This window comes from Macaca nemestrina, chromosome 17, assembly GCF_043159975.1.
Source record: "Macaca nemestrina isolate mMacNem1 chromosome 17, mMacNem.hap1, whole genome shotgun sequence".
NCBI lineage: Eukaryota > Metazoa > Chordata > Mammalia > Primates > Cercopithecidae > Macaca > Macaca nemestrina.
Window position 1 is genome coordinate 70,175,263 of NC_092141.1, and position 18,682 is coordinate 70,193,944.

General features: G+C 53.0%; 1 protein-coding gene across 18 annotated transcripts in view; it reads left to right on the forward strand.

The window, feature by feature from the left end:
- LOC105468425 (microtubule associated protein tau) overlaps positions 1-18,103 on the forward strand; it is a 131,390-nt gene extending 113,287 nt beyond the window's left edge. For 5 of the 18 annotated variants that reach the window (XM_011718609.3, XM_011718618.3, XM_011718654.3 and 2 more), the window contains 4 exons: positions 1,929-2,021; positions 5,754-5,835; positions 8,039-8,151; positions 13,732-18,103. In XM_011718609.3, the coding sequence (XP_011716911.1) occupies positions 1,929-2,021; positions 5,754-5,835; positions 8,039-8,151; positions 13,732-13,947 (504 nt within the window). In that variant the 3' untranslated portion in view covers positions 13,948-18,103. The remainder of the gene's footprint in view (positions 1-1,928; positions 2,022-5,753; positions 5,836-8,038; positions 8,152-13,731) is intronic. The other 13 variants (XM_011718628.3, XM_011718645.3, XM_071083349.1 and 10 more) reach the window with 4 other exon arrangements.
- The last annotated feature ends 579 nt before the right edge of the window (positions 18,104-18,682 follow it).

Sequence of the window (18,682 nt, forward strand, 5' to 3'; positions counted from 1 at the left end):
GTAATTCTCCCAAGTTTAGGTACACAGGGATGGTTACATCTAAACGAGACTTAAAGGAAATACAAAAAATGCAATCCTGATTGTGTTAGGGTGGTAAGAAAACGGTTTTGTTTTTGCTTTGATGAGCTGTTTTTTAAAATTGTTATATTTTCTAATAAAAATACATAGTCTGTTTGAAGGAATATAAAAGATTATGAAGAGATGAGTTAGCTGTTGATTCATATTGAAGATTCAGATGAGTAAAATTAAGGGGGAAAAACGGGATGAACCAGAAGCCAGGCTGGAGCCCCAGTCCCAGACCCGACAGCCCAGGCTGATGGGGCCTCCAGGGCAGTGGTCTCCACCCAGCATTCTCAAAAGAGCCGCTGAGCTCTTGCCATTTTCAAGATTTCAGAAACCGCCTTGGCATGGCTGGTCTTTCACCGGGATCTCCACTTGGCAATTATTTACATCTGAGACGAATAAAAACCAAAGTGCTGAGATTACATGCGCAGTGGCTCAGGCTTGTAATCCCAGCACTTTGGGAAGCTGAGGTGGGCTGATTGCTTGAGCTCAGGAGTTTCAGACCATCCTGGACAACATAGCGTGACCTCATCTCTACAAAAAATACAAAAAAATTGCCAGGTGTGGTGGCATGTGCCTGTGGTCCCAGCTACTTGGGAGGCTGAAGTAGGAGAATCCCTTGAGTCCAGGGAGGTCGAGGCTGCAGTGTGCCGGGAAGATGTCACTGCACTCCAGCCTGGGGGACAAAGTGAGACCCTGTCTCACTAAGAAAAAAAAAAAAAAAAGCACTGTTTCCAGAGTTCCTGAGGGGAAGGTCACCGGGTGAGGAAGACGTTCTCACTGATCTGGCAGACAAAATGTCAAGTTTTTCCAACTCCCTAAACCCTGGTTTTCTATTTCATAGTTTTTAGGCAAATTGGTAAAAATCATTTCTCATCAAAATGCTGATTTTTCGTACCTCCCGGGTGTCTACAGAAAGAACCTTCCAGAAATGCAGTCGCGGGAGACCCATCCAGGCCACCCCTGCTTATGGAAGAGCTGAGAAAAAGCCCCACGGGCGCATTTGCTCAGCTTCCGTTACGCACCTGGTGGCACTGTGGGTGGGAGGGGGCTGGTGGGTGGATGGAAGGAGAAGGCACTGCCCCCTTGCAGGGACAGAGCCCTCTTACAGAGGGGACACCCCGCATTTGTCTTCCCCACAAAGCGGCCTGTGTCCTGCCTGCGGGCTCAGGGCTTCTTAAACCTGGCTGTGTGTCAGAATCACCAGGGGAACTTTTCAAAACCAGAGGGACTGGAAAGACTCCTCCAGATTTGAATTCTAGATTAGGGCTGGGGGCTGAGATTTTAAAAATCCACAGGTGATTCCCATGCCCAACAGGCTTGAGAACAGCCACAGGAAGTTCTCTGGGAATGTTCCGGTGGGTCTAGCTAGGGGTGAGTGGAGATGCCAGGGAACTTCCTGTTACTCACTCATCAGTGTGGCCTAACACGTTTTTCACTGACCCCAGGCTGGTGAACGCTCCCCTCTGGGGTTCGGGCCTGACGATGCCATCCTTTTGTGAAGTGAGTCCCTGCCCCTGAGGACCTGCAATCCCAGCTTCGTAAAGCCCGCGGGGAATCACTCACAGTTCCGGGATGCCTTCGGGGCAGCCCTCTCTCTGTCCCTTCAGCTCCCCTGGGGTGTGACTCAATCTCCCGCCACTCCCCAGACTGCCTCTGCCAAGTCCAAAAGTGGAGGCATCCTTGCGAGCAAGCAGGCGGGTCCAGGGTGACGTGTGTCACTCATCGAAAGTGGAGGCGTCCTTGTGAGCAAGCAGGCGGGTCCAGGGTGGTGTGTGTCACTCATCGAAAGTGGAGGCGTCCTTGCGAGCAAGCAGGCGGGTCCAGGGTGACGTGTCACTCATCCTTTTTTCTGGCTATCAAAGGTGCAGATAATTAATAAGAAGCTGGATCTTAGCAACGTCCAGTCCAAGTGTGGCTCAAAGGATAATATCAAACACGTCCCGGGAGGCGGCAGTGTGAGTACCTTCACACGTCCCGTGCGCCGTGCTGTGGCTTGAATTTTTAGGAAGTGGCGTGAGTGCGTACACTTGCGAGACACTGCATAGAATAAATCCTCCTTGGGCTCTGAGGATCTGGCTGCGCCCCGCCGGGTGAATGTAACCCGGCTCCCCACATTCCCTCACACAGTCAACTGTTCCCAGAAGCCCCCTCCTCATGTTCTAGGAGGGAGTGTCCCAGCATTTCTGGGTCCCCAGGCCGTGCAGGCTGCGTGTACAGAATAGGGTGTCTGACGGACCCTCTCTCCAGCCCCTGCCTGGGAAGCTGAGAATACCCGTCAAGGTCTCCCTCCACTCACACCCAGCCCTGTCCCCAGGAGCCCCATAGCGCATTGAAAGTTGGGCTGAAGGTGGTGGCACCTGAGACTGGGCTGCCGCCTCCACCCCCGACACCTGGGCAGGTTGACGTTGACTGGCTCCACTGTGGACAGGTGACCCGTTTGTTCTGATGAGTGGACACCAAGGTCTTACCTTCCTGCTCAGCTGTGCCTCCTATGTGTTCAAGGCAGGAGCGGATTCCTAAGCCTCCAACTTATGCTTAGCCTGCACCACCCTCTGGCAGAGACTCCAGATGCAAAGAGCCAAACCAAAGTGTGACAGGTCCCTCTGCCCAGCGTTGAGGTGTGGCAGAGAAATGCTGCTTTTGGCCCTTTTAGATTTGGCTGTCTCTGGCCAGAAGCGGTGGCTCATGCCTGTAATCCCAGCACTTTGGGAGACGAAGACGGGAGGTTTGCTTGAGCCCAGGAGTTCAAGTCCAGCCTGGGCAACAGTGAGACCCCTGTCTCTACAAAAAAAATTTAAATTACCCAGGTGTGGTGGTGTGCACCTGTAGTCCCAGCTACTTGGGAGGCTGAGGTGGGAGGATCACCTGAGTCCGGGAGGCAGAGGTTGTAAGGAGCCATGATTGCGCCACTGCACTTCAACTGAGGCAACAGAGCGAGACTTTGTCTCAAAAAACAATGGTATAATAATTTGAAAATAAATAGATTTGGCTTCCTGTAAATGTCCCTGGTGAGATTCGGGACTCAGATCCTCAAGTCCCACTGACTCACCCGATGAGCTGAGGCTTCATCATCCCCTGGCCGGTCTATGTCCACGGGGCACCGGAGGCTCCTCTCCCACCAGCAGTCTTGGTGAGCTGAAAGCAAACTGTTAACACCCTGGGGAGCTGGAGGTATGAGACCCTCAAGGTCCACCCCAAGGGAGGCGTTGATTTTTGAGAGCAATCACCTGACCCTGGCTGGCAGTACCAGGACACTGCTGTGGCTCCGGGGCGGGCTGTCTCCGGAAAATGCCTGGCCTGGGGCAGCCACCCGCATCCAGCCCAGAGGGTTTATTCTTGCAATGTGCTTCTGCTTCCTGCACTGAGCACCTGGATCCTGGCTTCTGCCCTGAGGCCCCTGGAGTCCCACAAGTAGCAAGCGCTTGGCCTGCGGCTGCTGCATGGGGCTACTAACGCTTCCTCACCAGTGTCTGCTAAGTGTCTCCTCTGTCTCCCACGCCCTGCTCTCCTGTCGCCCCAGTTTGTCTGCTGTGAGGGGACAAAAGAGATGTGTGCCCCCACCCCTGCCCAGGTCCTTGTTCCTGGGATTGCTGTTCAGCTGTTTGAGCTTTGATCCTGGTTCTCTGGCTTCCTCAAAGTGGGCTCGGCCAGAGGAGGAAGGCCATGTGCTTTCTGGTTAAAGTCGAGTCTGGTGGCCTGGTGGAGACTGCGCTCCTGAGGCGGAGCTGGGGATAGAGCACGCACGGGCTGCGTGGCCAACCCCTCTGGTAGCTGATGCCCAAAGACGCTGCAGTGCCCAGGACATCCGGGACCTCCCTGGGGCCCGCCCGTGTGTCCTACGCTGTGCTCGTCTGTGGGCTAGCCTGTGACCTGGCAGAGAGCCACCAGATGTCCCGGGCTGAGCACCGCCCTCTGAGCACCTTCACAGGAAGCCTTTCTCCTGGTGAGAAGAGATGCCAGCCTCTGGCATCTGGGGGCACTGGATCCCTGGCGGCGGCTAGGGCTAGGCGGCCCTAGTCTCTCCCCAGCCTAGGGGCCCCTTCCCAGCAGGTTGGCCCTGCTCCTTCTCCACCTGGGACCCTTCTTCCTCCTGGCTGGGCCCTGGAAGTTCTGCAGGACCTGCCGTCCCCCTCCCTGGCCTCCAGGTATCTTGACCACCGCCCTGGCTCCCACTGCCACCCACTCCTCTCCTATCTGGCCGTTCCCTGGTCCCTGTCCCAGCCCCCCCCCCCCACGAGTTTCCTCACCAAGGCCAGAGGGAAGAGGGAAGGAGGCCCTGGTCATACCAGCACGTCCTTCCACCTCCCTCAGCCCTGGTCCACCCCCTTGGCGCCGGCCTCAGAGCACAGCTCTCTCCAACCCAGGCCGCACACCGTCCGTCCTCCCTGCCCCCACGTCCTTGCCGCAGATCATGTCCGCCCTGACACACACTGGCCTCAGCCATCTCTGCCCCAGTTAACTCCCCATCCATAAAGAGCACACGCCAGCTGACGTTAAAATAATTTGGGATGGTTCCAGTGTAGACCTAAGTAGAAGCGGGAACCGCTGCCCCCACTGCACCTTGGTTTTTGGTGGCCTTGATAAACCATCTTCAGCCATGAAGCCAGCTGTCTCCCAGGCAGCTCCAGGGCAGGGCTTCCTGGGGAGCTGACTGATAGGTGGGAGGTGGCTGCCCCCTTGCACCCTCAGGTGACCCACACAAGGCCACTGCCGGAGGCCCTGGGGACTCCAGAATGTCAGTCATGACCCGCCCCCAGGCCGCACACAGCCACGGTTTCACAGATGCCGGCCTCCAGGGGACCTGTCTGTCTGCCACTCGGAGTCCCCACAGGGTGCCCCCCCAGGGGAGCTGGCTCTTGGACTGAGATCAGCTGGCAGTCCAGACTGTCATTCCCCGAGGGAGCGGTGCCCTGGATCCCACAGGCCTCCCCATGTGTGTCTGTGTCCGTTCGAGCTTGCTGAGACATTCAATCTGTTGGTTTCTGCTGTGCCGCCTACCCACCCTGTTGATGATGCTTTGCTCCTGTTGCTAAAGACAGGAATGCCCAGGACCCTGAGTGTGCAGGTGCCCGCTGGCTCTCACGTCCGAGCTGCTGAACTCCGCTGGGTCCTGCTTACTGACCGTCTTTGCTCTAGTGCTGTCCGTGGAAGCTTTTCCTGGAATAAAGCCCACCCATCAACCCTCACAGCGCCTCCCCTCTTTGAGGCCCAGCAGATAGCGCACTCCGGCCTTTCCAGCAAGATTTTTCAGATGCTGTGCATACTCATCATATTGATCACTTTTTTCTTCATGTCTGATTGTGATCTGTCGATTTCATGTTAGGAAAAGGAGTGACTTTTTTACCCTTAAGCTTTTGCTGAGCAAATGTCTGGGCCTTGCACAATGACAACGGGTCCCTGTTTTTCCCAGAGGCTCTTTTGTTCTGCAGGGATTGAAGACACTCCAATCCCACAGTCCCCAGCTCCCCTGGGGCAGGGTTGGCAGAATTTCGACAACACATTTTTCCACCCTGAATAGGGTGCGCTCCTCATGGCAGCTGGGAACCACTGTCCAATCAGGGCCTGGGCTTACACAGCTGCTTCTCATTGCATTACACCCTTAATAAAATAATCCCATTTTATCCTCTTTGTCTCTCTGTCTTCTTCTCTCTCTGCCTCTCCTCTTCTCGCTCCTCTCTCATCTCCAGGTGCAAATAGTCTACAAACCAGTTGACCTGAGCAAGGTGACCTCCAAGTGTGGCTCATTAGGCAACATCCATCATAAACCAGGTAGCCCTGTGGAAGGCGAGGGTTGGGATGGGAAGGTGCACGGGGTGGAGGAGTCCTGGCGAGGCTGGAACTGCCCCAGACTTCGAAAGGGGCTGGAAAGGATTTGCTGGGTAGACCATCAAGGAGAGTTGAGTGTGGAACTTGCGGGAGCCCAGGAGGCGTGGTGGCTCCAGCTCGCTCCTGCCCAGGCTATGCTGGCCAAGACAAGGTAAGGCGGGAGTGAAGTCAAATAAGGCAAGCACAGAAAGAAAGCACATGTTCTTGGCTGGGCGCGGTGGCTCACGCCTGTAATCCCAGCACTTTGGGAGGCCAAGGCAGGCGGATCACGAGGTCAGGAGATTGAGACCATCCTGGCTAACACGGTGAAACCCCATCTCTACTAAAATTACAAAAAATTAGCCGGGCATGGTGGTGGGCACCTGTAGTCCCAGCTACTCAGAAGGCTGAGGCAGGAAAATGGCATGAACCCAGGAGGCGGAGCTTGCAGTGAGCCGAGATGGCGCCATTGCACTCCAGCCTGGGTGACAGAGCGAGACTGTCTCAAAAAAAAAAAAAAAACACACACATGTTCTCGCTTATTTGTGGGATCCAGGAGATAGATAATAGAAGGATGATTATCAGAGGCTGGGAAAGGTAGTGAGGGGATGGTGGGGGGATGGTTAATGGGTACAAAAAAAAATAGAATAAGACCTAGTATTTGATAGTGCAACAGGGTGACTATAGTCAATAATAATTTAATTAAACATTTAAAAATAACTAAAAGATAGCCAGATGCACTGGCTTACGTCTGTACTCCCAGCACTTTGGGAGGCCGAGGTGGGCATTTGAGACCAGCCTGGCCAACATGGTGAAACCCCATCTCTACTAAAAATACAAAAACTAGCTGGGCGTGGTGGCGGGCACCTGTAATCCCAGCTACTCGAGAGGCTGAGGCAGGAGAATCACTTGAACCTGGAGGCAGAGGTTGCAGTGAGCCAAGATCTTGCCACTACACTCCAGCCTGGGTGACAGAGCGAAACTCTGTCTCAAAAATAAAAATAACTAAAAGAATATAAATGGATTGTTTGTAACACAAAGGACAAATGTTTGCGGGGATGGATACCCCATTTTCCATGATGTGATTATTACACATTGTGTTTCTGCATCAAAACATCTCATGAACCCCATAAATATATATACCTACTATGTACCCATAAACATTTTTTTAAAAAAAATTTTTCAAGGTGAAGAGGGAGGCAAGATGCTGGCCTTAAGCCCTAACCCGGGATTCTCCCAGCAAGCTGTCCACAGGTCTTCTCAGGCTTGAGGTGCAGCTATATGGATGTGTGAGCTTGGTCCCCAGCCAACATGGAGACACTTCACTATCGGCAGCAGCTACAGCACAGGAACCCTGGGTCACTGCCGTGTCCCCTCTGTGACTTTGTTTAAACAGAAAATGATGCTCTGGGCTGGCCGCGGTGGCTCACGCCTATAATTCCAGCACTTTGGGAGGCTGAGGTGGGCGGATCATGAGGTCAGGAGATCGAGACTATCCTGGCTCACACGGTGAAACCCCATCTCTACTAAAAATACAAAAAACTAGCCGGGCGTGGTGGCGGGCGCCTGTAGTCCCAGCTACTTGGGAGGCTGAGGCAGGAGAATGGCGTGAACCCAGGAGGCAGAGCTGCAGTGAGCTGAGATCGTGCCACTGCACTCCAGCCTGGGTGACAGAGTAAGACTCCATCTCAAAGAAAAAATAAAATAAAAAAATACTTGACTTACTGGAAGCCAACCAATGTAAAATTTAGAATAATTTCTCCTGGGTTGAGCTGTCACTTACCTTTGCAGTATCTCAAGAGGAGGAGTTTACTGTGTAAATATTGATGCATACTTTGATTAGATAGATGAAGCAAACTATTTTCAAGCACTTTTCAAGGACTTACTTGTATCCAAACAGCATTCTAAAGGAAAGTCTTACCTACTTCTAAAGGCTGGTCTCTACTTGAAACCTCTTACTTGGCCCTGGTTCAAGTCCTGCTGCAAACCTGGAAGTCCCGTCACTGTCTTCTTCCCTGCAGAGCAGTGGCTCCCGATCTAATTTTTGCTGTGCCCCAGCAGCCCCTGGCACTTTGCCCTGTAGACCACAGACCTCATGTAATGTGTGCTAAGTCCACGGAACTGCGGAAGATGATGGCAAGATGCTCTTGTGTGTGTTGTGTTCTAGGAGGTGGCCAGGTGGAAGTAAAATCTGAGAAGCTGGACTTCAAGGACAGAGTGCAGTCGAAGATCGGGTCCCTGGACAATATCACCCATGTCCCTGGCGGAGGAAATAAAAAGGTAAAGGGGGCGGGTTGGCTGCTGCACTTGGGTATGGGCATTAAACAAGTCGAGTGGACAAAGACTGGTCCAGTTCCCAGAGGAGGAAAACAGAGGCTTCTGTGTTGACTGGCTGGATGTGGGCCCTCAGCAGCATCCAGTGGGTCTCGACTGCCTGTCTCAATCACCTTCACCAGGAGCTTTAGCACATTTCACAGCTGGGCTCCAACCTGGAGAGGCTGACTGATCGGTCTTAGGTGCAGCTCAGTTGCTGGAGTTTTTGTTTTTATTTATTTTTATGTATTTGAGGCAGGGTCTCCGTATTAGTCCGTTCTCACACTGCTAATAAAGACATACCCAAGACTGCATAATTTATAAAGGAAAGAGGTTTAATGGACTCACAGTTCCACATGGCTGGGGAGGCCTCAAAATCATGGTGGAAAGCAAAGGAGAAGCAAAGGCATGTCTTACATGGCAGCAGGCAAGAGAGCGTGTGCAGGGCAACTCCCATTTATAAAACCATCAGACCTCATGAGACTTATTCACTATCATGAGAACGGCATGGGAAAGACCCGCCCCCATGATTCAGTTACCTCCCACTGGGTCCCTCCCATGATACATGGAATTATGGGAACTACAATTCAAGATGAGATTTGGGTGGGGACACAGCCAGCCCGTATCATTCTCCCTCTGTCATCCAGGCTGGAGTGCATTAGCATGATCTCAGCTCACTGCAGCCTCTACCTCCCTGGGTCAGGTGATCCTCCCACCTCAGCCTCCCAAGTAGCTGGAACTACAGGTACCTGCCACTATGCCCGGCTAAATATTTTGTATTTCCTGTGGAAACGAGGTTTTGCCATGTTGCCCAGGCTGGTCTTGAACTCCTGAGGTCAAGCAATATGCCCACCTCAGCCTCCCAAGGTGCTGGGATTACAGGTGTGAGCCACAGTGCTTGGCCTAAGTGGCTGCAGTTTTTAAAGCTCCCAGGTGATTCTTTAGTGCAGTCAAAAGTGAGAACTAGCTGGGTGCGGTGGCTCATGCCTGTAATCCCAGCACCTTGGGAGGCCAAGGTGGGCAGATGGTTTAGTAGAGATGATCTCTACTAAAAATACAAAAGTTAGCTGGGTGTGGTGGTGCATGCCTGTAATCCCAGCTACTTGGGAGGCTGAGGCATGAGAATCGCTTTAACCCAGGTGGCAGAGGTTGTAGTGAGCCAAGATCATGCCACTGCACTCCAGTCTGGGGAACAGAGTGAGACTCCATCTCAAAAAAAAAAAAAAAAAAAAAAATGAGAACCACTGTCCTAGGCCCTGATGTTTGCAGACAACTAAAAAAGGAAGTGGACATCCCCAGTCACCTGTGGCGCACCAAGAACACATGGGAACATAACCTAATTTTCTAAATGGGTTACTAGGCACTTAGAGCAAAACAATGATGCTGAAATCCTGACTTCAGGAAAGCCTCTGCCTGCCTGTTGTGGAAGTGTCCACACGAGGCTCCTGGGGCCTTGGTGTCCCCAGCAGTTTCTAGTCTCCAGGTCTTGCTGTGGGTGTCTGTGCAGTGAGGGTGTGTGTGGCGCTAAGCGAGATCTGTCTAGGGCTGGCACAGGATGCGGTCTGGTAGCTGCTGCTTCTCTTCTGCAGAAGCGCAGCCAAGCACCCTCTGGGGTTTCCTGCCCACACCCAGCCTGAAGTTCTGGGAGTGGCTCACTTTCCAACCTTCAGGGTCTCCCAGGAGCTGACTGGGGAGTGGTAGAGGGGAAAGGATTGTATTAGTCTGTTTTCATGCTGCCGATGAAGACCTATCCGATACTGGGCAATTTACAAAAGAAAGAGGTCTGATGGAGTTATAGTTTCACGTGGCTGGGGAGGCCTCACAATCGTGGCGGAAGGTGAAAGGCTTGTTTCACATGGTGGCAGACAAGAGAAGAGAGCTTGTGCAGGGGAACTCCCCTTTATAAAGCCATCAGATCTCGGGAGACTTACTCACTATCATGAGAACAGCACTATCATGAGAACATAGGGGCAGGGAAAACCCGCCCCTACGATTCAATCCTCTCCCATCGGGTCCCTCCCACAACGTGTAGGAATTGTGGGAACTATAATTCAAGATGAGATTTGGGTGGGGTCACAGCCAAACCGTATCGGGGTGTCCCAGAAAGGGTGTGGGATCTGAGACCCAGCTCGGCGTGAGGAAGTTTGCTTCTCGAGGTGGCCCAGTCGGGTGGAAGTGGCAACCAGGCTGTCTCTCCACCAGGCCACTCAGGTGGCAGCTGAGAGACCCCTGCCCTGGTCAGTCTCCGCCCTCCCCTCTTGCCACTGCATCTGGTTCTGAACAGATGGGCACCCTCATCTTGTGTTTGTGATAAATGTCTAACCATGTAGTTTTGTGAGAAGTGTTTGCCGCAGATGCTGTAAACTGTGGCCTGGGGCAGACCTCACCTCCAGACAGGCCCTGAGGCTGGCGAGGGCACTGGCCCATAGTAGCTGGCCGAGAGCTCTCAGGTTGTGCCACGCAGGACACAGGGATACTTTTCAGTGCCTGGGTCACTATCCAAAGTGAGAAAACAGCGGGGGACCAGGAGGCTGCCCGCCTCAAGGGATGTGGGGGCCGGGCCCAGTTATCTGAGGAAGCAGTCAGCTTCTCTGCTGTTTCCACCACCCAGGCCTCCCCTGGTCTAAGGCAGGGCCTCCCAGCCTTGGGGCGCTTTAAAGATACCTGGGCCTGGCCCCATCCCCACAGTCTGACTGAGTGGGTCGGGATAGGGGCATGGGCATTGGCGATTTCCTGGGCGAAGGGAGGCCCGCTGCAGTCTCTGGAAGCTTCTCTGTGTTAGGAAGAGCTCTGGGCTTGACTCTGCTCGGAGAGTCAAGATCCGCAAATCCTCTCAGCCTCAGTTTCTCCTTCAGCAAGATGAAATGGAAATGCTGTACCTACGTCCCAGGGTGGTTGTGAGACCCCCCCCCCAAAAAAAAAACAATGTTCTGGAAGGTTCCTGGTGCGTTGCAGTCCTCTAAGAACCTGAGTTAGAGCCATGCTGAGTCTCAGCTTCTTGGCTCCTTCTGTTTCCAACTTGTCCATGTGATGGCTCAGGAAGGTGGGCAGGGCCCTGCCCCTACTCAGAAAACACCATCCTGCTCCCAGGGATCCCCGCAGCGTTAGTCCCGTTTTCCGTGTGTTGAGAAAAATTGCTAACAAGCAGTGGGGCACACCACCAGCCTCCTGGGTTCCTTTCAGTTTGGGGATTTTTGGACATTCCCAGGAATGTCAACTTTCTCTTAAAAAACACTTCAAAAAACATTAACATAAATATTTTTATCAAAGCTTGTATTAAATGGTCTTTCAAGAAAATACAGTAACAGGCCAGGCATGGTGGCTCACGCCTGTAACCCCAGCACTTTGGGAGGCCAAGGCAGGCAGATCACCTGAAATCAGGAGTTCGACACCAGCCCGGCCAATGCAGCAGAACCCCGTCTCTACAAAAAATACAAAAATTAGCTGGGTGTGGTGGCACACACCTGTAGTCCCAGCTACTCGGGAGGCCGAGGCAGAATTGCTTGATCCCGGGAGGTGGAGGTTGCAGTGAGCTGAGATTGCGCCACTGCACTCCAGCCTGGGTGACAAGAGTGAAACTTTGTCTAAAAAAAGAAAAAGAAAATACACTAATAGAGAACAATCTGTTTTTCAAAGTAGTGACTGCAAATGAACAAAGTATGCATCTAGCTTAAACGGGAGCATGGTTTTCTCGATGCCCATTCAAGCCTGCTGCAATAGGGGCCCTTCAGCCTGGATCCATGGACTCCTAAAATTATATGGAAAATGGCTGTGTGGGTGTGAGCGTGGGTGGACATGTGCACACATATTTTTGGCTTTACCAGATGCTCAAAGAGCCTAGGACCCAACAAGGGCTGAGGATAACCCTGTTGGCCGCTTCAGGGTCATCAGGAATTCCTGTGCGCTGCTCACTTCTCCAGTGAGCGCCTTCTGCTTCCGCGTTTCCTGGTATCCTTCGGGGCTCCTGGCTAGGTCATGTGTTTCTCTACTTTCTTTTTTTTTTTTTTGAGACGGAGTCTCGCTCTGCCGCCCAGGCTGGAGTGCAGTGGCTGGATCTCAGCTCACTGCAAGCTCCGCCTCCCGGGTTCACGCCATTCTCCTGCCTCAGTCTCCTGAGTAGCTGGGACTACAGGCGCCCGCCACCTCGCCCGGCTAGTTTTTTGTATTTTTTTTTAGTAGAGACGGGGTTTTACCGTGTTAGCCAGGATGGTCTTGATCTCTTGACCTCGTGATCCGCCCGTCTCAGCCTCCCAAAGTGCTGGGATTACAGGCTTGAGCCACCACGCCCGGCCTGTTTCTCTACTTTCAAAAGGGCTTCAGCCAGGCACGGTGGCATGAGCCTGTAGTCCCAGCTGCCCGGGAGGTTCAGGTGGGAAGATTGCTTGAGCCCAGGAATTTGAGGCCAGCCTGGGCAAGTAGATAGATAGATAGATAGATAGATAGATAGATAGATAGATAGATAGATAGATAGATAGATAGATGTATAATAGATGGATAGATAAGTCGCTAGACAGACTCCATCCTAAATCACCCATCCACCCACCCACACATAAAAAGGCCTTTGTCATGTCATGTTTTGTGGCCCACCTGCCAGTGCTGCCCACAGTTGCTGCCCCTCCAAACTCATCAGTCACTGGCAAACAGGAGGAATGTGTGTGGCTCATGTCTGGGCATCAGTGGCTGTGGGAGACATCCTTGATCTTCTCCAGCTTCTCCTTCCACATTTTCCTTTGCAATCTGGCAATATCTATCAAAATAAAATGCGCATGCCTTTTGACCTAAGAGCTCCACTTCTAGGACACACTTACAGGTGTGTGACATGATGTTCATTCAGGGTTATTTATCTGAGGTTGTTCATACACACCATTGCCTGTAATCACTAAAGGCAGGAGCAGCCTAGGCATCCATTCACAGAGGAGTAGACGCCTTTGGATACATCCGTGGTGACGGAATACTAAGCAGCCTGTGTACATATACACTCACACATGTGTTTGTTTATGTGTGGAATATCTCTGCAGGATACACAAGAAACTTAAAATGATCACTGTCTCTGGGGAGGGTACCTGGGTGCCTGGGAGGCAGGTCAGGGGAGGAGTGGGCACAGGGATTACGAATTGGAAGACAATAAAAACAACAGCTTCTGGCCAGGCACAGTGGCTCACGCCTGTAATGGCAGCACTCTGAGAGGCCGAGGCGGGCGGATTGCTTCCGCCCAAGAGTTCGAGACCAGCCTGGGCAACATAGTGAAACCCCGTTTCTATTAAAAATACAAAAAACTAGCCAGGTGTGGTGGCATGCACCTGTAATCCCAGCTACCCGGGAGGCTGAGGTGGGAGAATCACCTGAGCCTGGGAGGTTGAGGCTGCAGTGAGGTGAGATTGCACCACCTCACTCTAGCGTGGGTGATAGAGCAAGACCCTGTCTCAAAAACAAATAAACAACAGTCCCTGGCACTGTGGGCCAGGCCTGGCAGGGCAGTTGGCAGGGCTGGTCTCTCTTTCTCTGGCACTTCATCTCACCCTCCCTCCCTTCCTCTTCTCCTTGCAGATTGAAACCCACAAGCTGACCTTCCGCGAGAACGCCAAAGCCAAGACAGACCACGGGGCGGAAATCGTGTACAAGTCGCCGGTGGTGTCTGGGGACACGTCTCCACGGCACCTCAGCAATGTCTCCTCCACCGGCAGCATCGACATGGTAGACTCGCCCCAGCTCGCCACACTAGCTGACGAGGTGTCTGCCTCCCTGGCCAAGCAGGGTTTGTGATCAGGCCCCCGGGGCGGTCAATAATCGTGGAGAGAAGAGAGAGTGAGAGTGTGGAAAAAAAAAGAATAATGACCCGGCCCCGCCCTCTGCCCCCAGCTGCTCCTCGCAGTTCGGTTAATCGGTTCATCACTTAACCGGCTTTTATCGCTCGGCTTTGGCTCGGGACTTCAAAATCAGTGATGGGAATAAGAGCAAATTGCATCTTTCCAAATTGATCGGTGGGCTAATAATAAAATATTTTTTAAAAAACATTCAAAAACATGGCCACACCCAACATTTCCTCGGGCAATTCCTTTTGATTCTTTTTTTTTCCCCCTCCATGTAGAAGAGGGAGAAGGAGAGGCTGTGAAAGCTGCTTCGGGGGGATTTCAAGAGACTGGGGGTGCCCACCGCCTCTGGCCCTGTCGTGGGGGTGTCACAGAGGCAGCGGCAGCAACAAAGGATTTGAAACTTGGTGTGTTCGTGGAGCCACAGGCAGACGATGTCAATCTTGTGTGAGTGTGACGGGTGGGGGTGGGGCGGGAGGCCATGGGGGAGGCCAAGGCAGGGGCTGGGCAGAGGGGAGAGGAAGGACGAGAAGGGGGAGTGGGAGAGGAAGCCACATGCTGGAGAGGAGATGCCCTCCTCCGCGCCACGGGGAGGGCCAAGGCCTCCGCCACCTGCAGTGTCTCAGACTGAGCGGCTGCCTGTCCTTGGTGGCCAGGGTCTGCTACGAGTTGATGTGCCACCCTCTGCAGGGCAGCCTGTGGGAGAAGGGGCGGCGGGTAAGAAGAGAAGGCAAGCTGGCGGGAGGGTGGCACCCCATGGATGACCTCCTTGGAAAAGACTGACCTTGATGTCGGAGGGCGCTGGCCTCTTCCTCCCTCCCTGCAGGGTAGGGGGCCTGAGCCGAGGGGCTTCCCTCTGCTCCACAGAAACCCTGTTTTATTGAGTTCTGAAGGTTGGAACTGCAGCCATGATTTTGGCCACTTTGCAGACCTGGGACTTTAGGGCTAACCAGTTCTCTTTGTAAGGACTTGTGCCTCTTGGGAGACGTCCACCCGTTTCCAAGCCTGGGCCACCGGCATCTCTGGAGTGTGCAGGGGTCTGGGAGGCGGGTCCCGAGCCCCCTGTCCTTCCCATGGCCACTGCAGTCACCCCTGTCTGCCCCACTGTGCTGTCGTCTGCCATGAGAACCCAGTCACTGCCTATACCCCTCATCACGTCACAATGTCCAAATTCCCAGCCTCACCACCCCCCTTCTCAGTAAGGACCCTGGTTGGCTGTGGGAGGCACCTACTTCATACTGAGGCTGAAATTAAGGGAAGGTAAAGTCCAGGCACAAGAGTGGGACCCCAGCCTCTCACTCTCAGTTCCACTCATCCAACTGGGTCCCTCACCACGAATCTCACGACCTGATTCGGTTCCCTGCCTCCTCCTCCCATCACAGATGTGAGCCAGGGCACTGCTCAGCTGTGACCCTCGGTGTTTCTGCCTTGTTGACATAGAGAGAGCCCTTTCCCCCCGAGAAGGCCTGGCCCCTTCCTGTGCTGAGCCCGCAGCAGGAGGCTGGGTGTCCTGGTTGTCGGTGACGGCACCAGGATGGGCGGGCAAGGCACCCAGGGCAGGCCCACAGTCCCGCTGTCCCCCACTTGCACCCCAGCTTGTGGCTGCCAGCCTCCCAGACAGCCCAGCCCGCTGCTCAGCTCCACATGCATAGAATCAGCCCTCCACATCCCAAAAAGGGGAACACACCCCCTTCGAAATGGTTTTCTCCCCGGTCCCAGCTGGAAGCCATGCTGTCTGTTCTGCTGGAGCAGCTGAACATATACATAGATGTTGCCCTGCCCTCCCCATCTGCACCCTGTTGCGTTGTAGTTGGATTTGTCTGTTTATGCTTGGATTCACCAGAGTGACTATGATAGTGAAAAGAAAAAAAAAAAAAAAAAAAAAAGGACGCATGTATCTTGAAATGCTTGTAAAGAGGTTTCTAACCCACCCTCACAAGGTGTCTCTCACCCCCACGCTGGGACGCGTGTGGCCTGTGTGGCGCCGCCCTGCTGGGGCCTCCCAAGGTTTGAAAGGCTTTCCTCAGCATCCGGGACCCAACAGAGACCAGATTCTAGCATCTAAGGAGGCCGTTCAGCTGTGAAGAAGGCCTGAAGCACAGGATTAGGACTGAAGCGATGACATCTCCTTCCCTACTTCCCCTTGGGGCTCCCTGTGTCAGGGCAGAGAGTAGGTCTTGTGGCTGGTCTGGCTTGCGGCACGAGGATGGTTCTCTCTGGTCACAGCCCGAAGTCCCACAGCAGTCCTAAAGGAGGCTTACAACTCCTGCATCACAAGAAGAAGGAAGCCAGTGCCAGCTGGGGGGATCTGCAGCTCCCAGAAGCTCCATGAGCCTCAGCCACCCCGCAGACTGGGTTCCTCGCCAAGCTCGCCCTCTGGAGGGGCAGCCAGCCTCCCACCAAGGGCCCTGCGACCACAGCAGGGATCGGGATGAATTGCCTATCCTGGATCTGCTCCAGAGGCCCAAGCCACCTGCCTGAGGAAGGATAAGTCAGGAGACACCGTTCCCAAAGCCTTGACCAGAGCACCTCAGCCCACTGACCTTGCACAAACTCCATCTGCTGCCATGAGAAAAGGGAAGCCGCCTTTGCAAAAAATTGCTGCCTAAAGAAACTCAGCAGCCTCAGGCTCAATTCTGCCACTTCTGGTTTGGGTACAGTTAAAGGCAACCCTGAGGGACTTGGCAGTAGAAATCCAGGGCATCCCCTAGGGCTGGCAACTTCGTGTGCAGCTAGAGCTTTCCCTGCAAGAAGTTTCTGGGCCCAGAACTCTCCACCAGGAAGCTCCCTGCTGTTCGCTAAGTCCCAGCAATTCTCATAAGTGAAGGGATCTGAGAATGAGGAGGAAATGTGGGGTAGAGATTTGGTGGTGGTTAGAGACATGCCCCCCTCATTACTGCCAACAGTTTCGGCTGCATTTTTCACGTACCTCGGTTCCTCTTCCTGAAGTTCTTGTGCCCTGCTCTTCAGCACCGTGGGCCTTATCCGGTAGGCTCTGGGATCTCCCCCTTGTGGGGCAGGCTCTTGGGGCCAGCCTAAGATCATGGTTTAGGGTGATCAGTGCTGGCAGATAAATTGCAAAGGCACGCTGGCTTGTGACCTCAAATGACAATCCCCCCAGGGCTGGGCACTCCTCCCCTCCCCTCACTTCTCCCACCTGCAGAGCCAGTGTCCGTGGGTGGGCTAGATAGGATATACTGTATGCCGGCTCCTTCAAGCTGTTGACTCACTTTATCAATAGTTCCATTTAAATTGACTTCAATGGTGAGACTGTATCCTGTTTGCTATTGCTTATTGTGCTATGGGGGGAGGGGGGAGGAATGTGTAAGATAGTTAACATGGGTAAAGGGAGATCTTGGGGTGCAGCACTTCAATTGCCTCGTAACCCTTTTCATCATTTCAACCACATTTGCTAAAGGGAGGGAGCAGCCACGCGGTTAGAGGCCCTTGGGGTTTCTCTTTTCCACTGACAGCCTTTCCCAGGCAGCTGGCCAGTTCCCCATTCCTTCCCCAGCCAGGTGCAGGCGTAGCAATATGGACATCTGGTTGCTTTGGCCTGCTGCCCTCTTTCAGGGGTCCTAAGCCCACAATCATGCCTCCCTAAGACCCTGGCATCCTTCCTTTTAAGCCGTTGGCACCTCTGTGCCACCTCTCACACTGGCTCCAGACACAGCCTGTGCTTCTGGCAGCTGAGATCACTCACTTCCCCCTCCTCATCTTTGTTGGAGCTCCAAGTCAAGCCACGAGGTCAGGGCGAGGGCAGAGGTGGCCACCAGCGTGTCCCATCTACAGACCTGTGGCTTCGTAAGACTTCTGATTTCTCTTCAGCTTTGAAAAGGGTTACCCTGGGCACTGGCCTAGAGTCTCACCTCCTAATAGACTTACCCCCATGAGTTTGCCATGTTGAGCAGGACAATTTCTGGCACTTGCAAGTCCCATGATTTCTTCGGTAATTGTGAGGGTGGGGGGAGGGACATGAAATCATCCTAGCTTAGCTTCCTGTCTGTGAATGTCTATATAGTGTATTGTGTGTTTTAACAAATGATTTACACTGACTGTTGCCGTAAAAGTGAATTTGGAAATAAAGTTATTACTCTGATTAAATATAAGGTCTCCATTCATGGATTCCAAGGACAAGAAAGTGATATAGAATGTCTATTTTTTCTTTCCCACTCACCCTTAGAGAATTTAGTCCAGAACAGGAAATGACATTAAAAGCTGGACATCAGGATTAACAGCTCTCTCTGGGGCCCTGAAGGTGAGAGTTCTCAGACTTGATCATTTGCAGCTGATACTCTCATTGTGATGCTGGCAAACCATCCTAGTCCAATTCAAAGGGCAATACAAAGCCTTGTGGCTGACCTCACGATGCGACACTCAGTTTGCAAGACCGGTGCCAGTGTATGCAAACCTGAGAAGGTTGGGGATGAGGATATGGGATCTTTCGTCCCTGGAAATTTAGTCCAGAGGCCTAAATTTCACCAAGCCAATCAGCTTAATGAGTGGCTTACATTCCTGCTAGGTTTACAGAGCTGCCTTCTTCTTTCCTTTGGCACCTTATTATAGATTGAGGAGCATTTCTGCTAAACCAAGATAGGGATACCAGATAGTGTCCTCCTAGCAATGCCACAAAGGAAAACAAAAACAAAACAGCAATCCATCATTATTATTCCTTAGTAACTACGCCG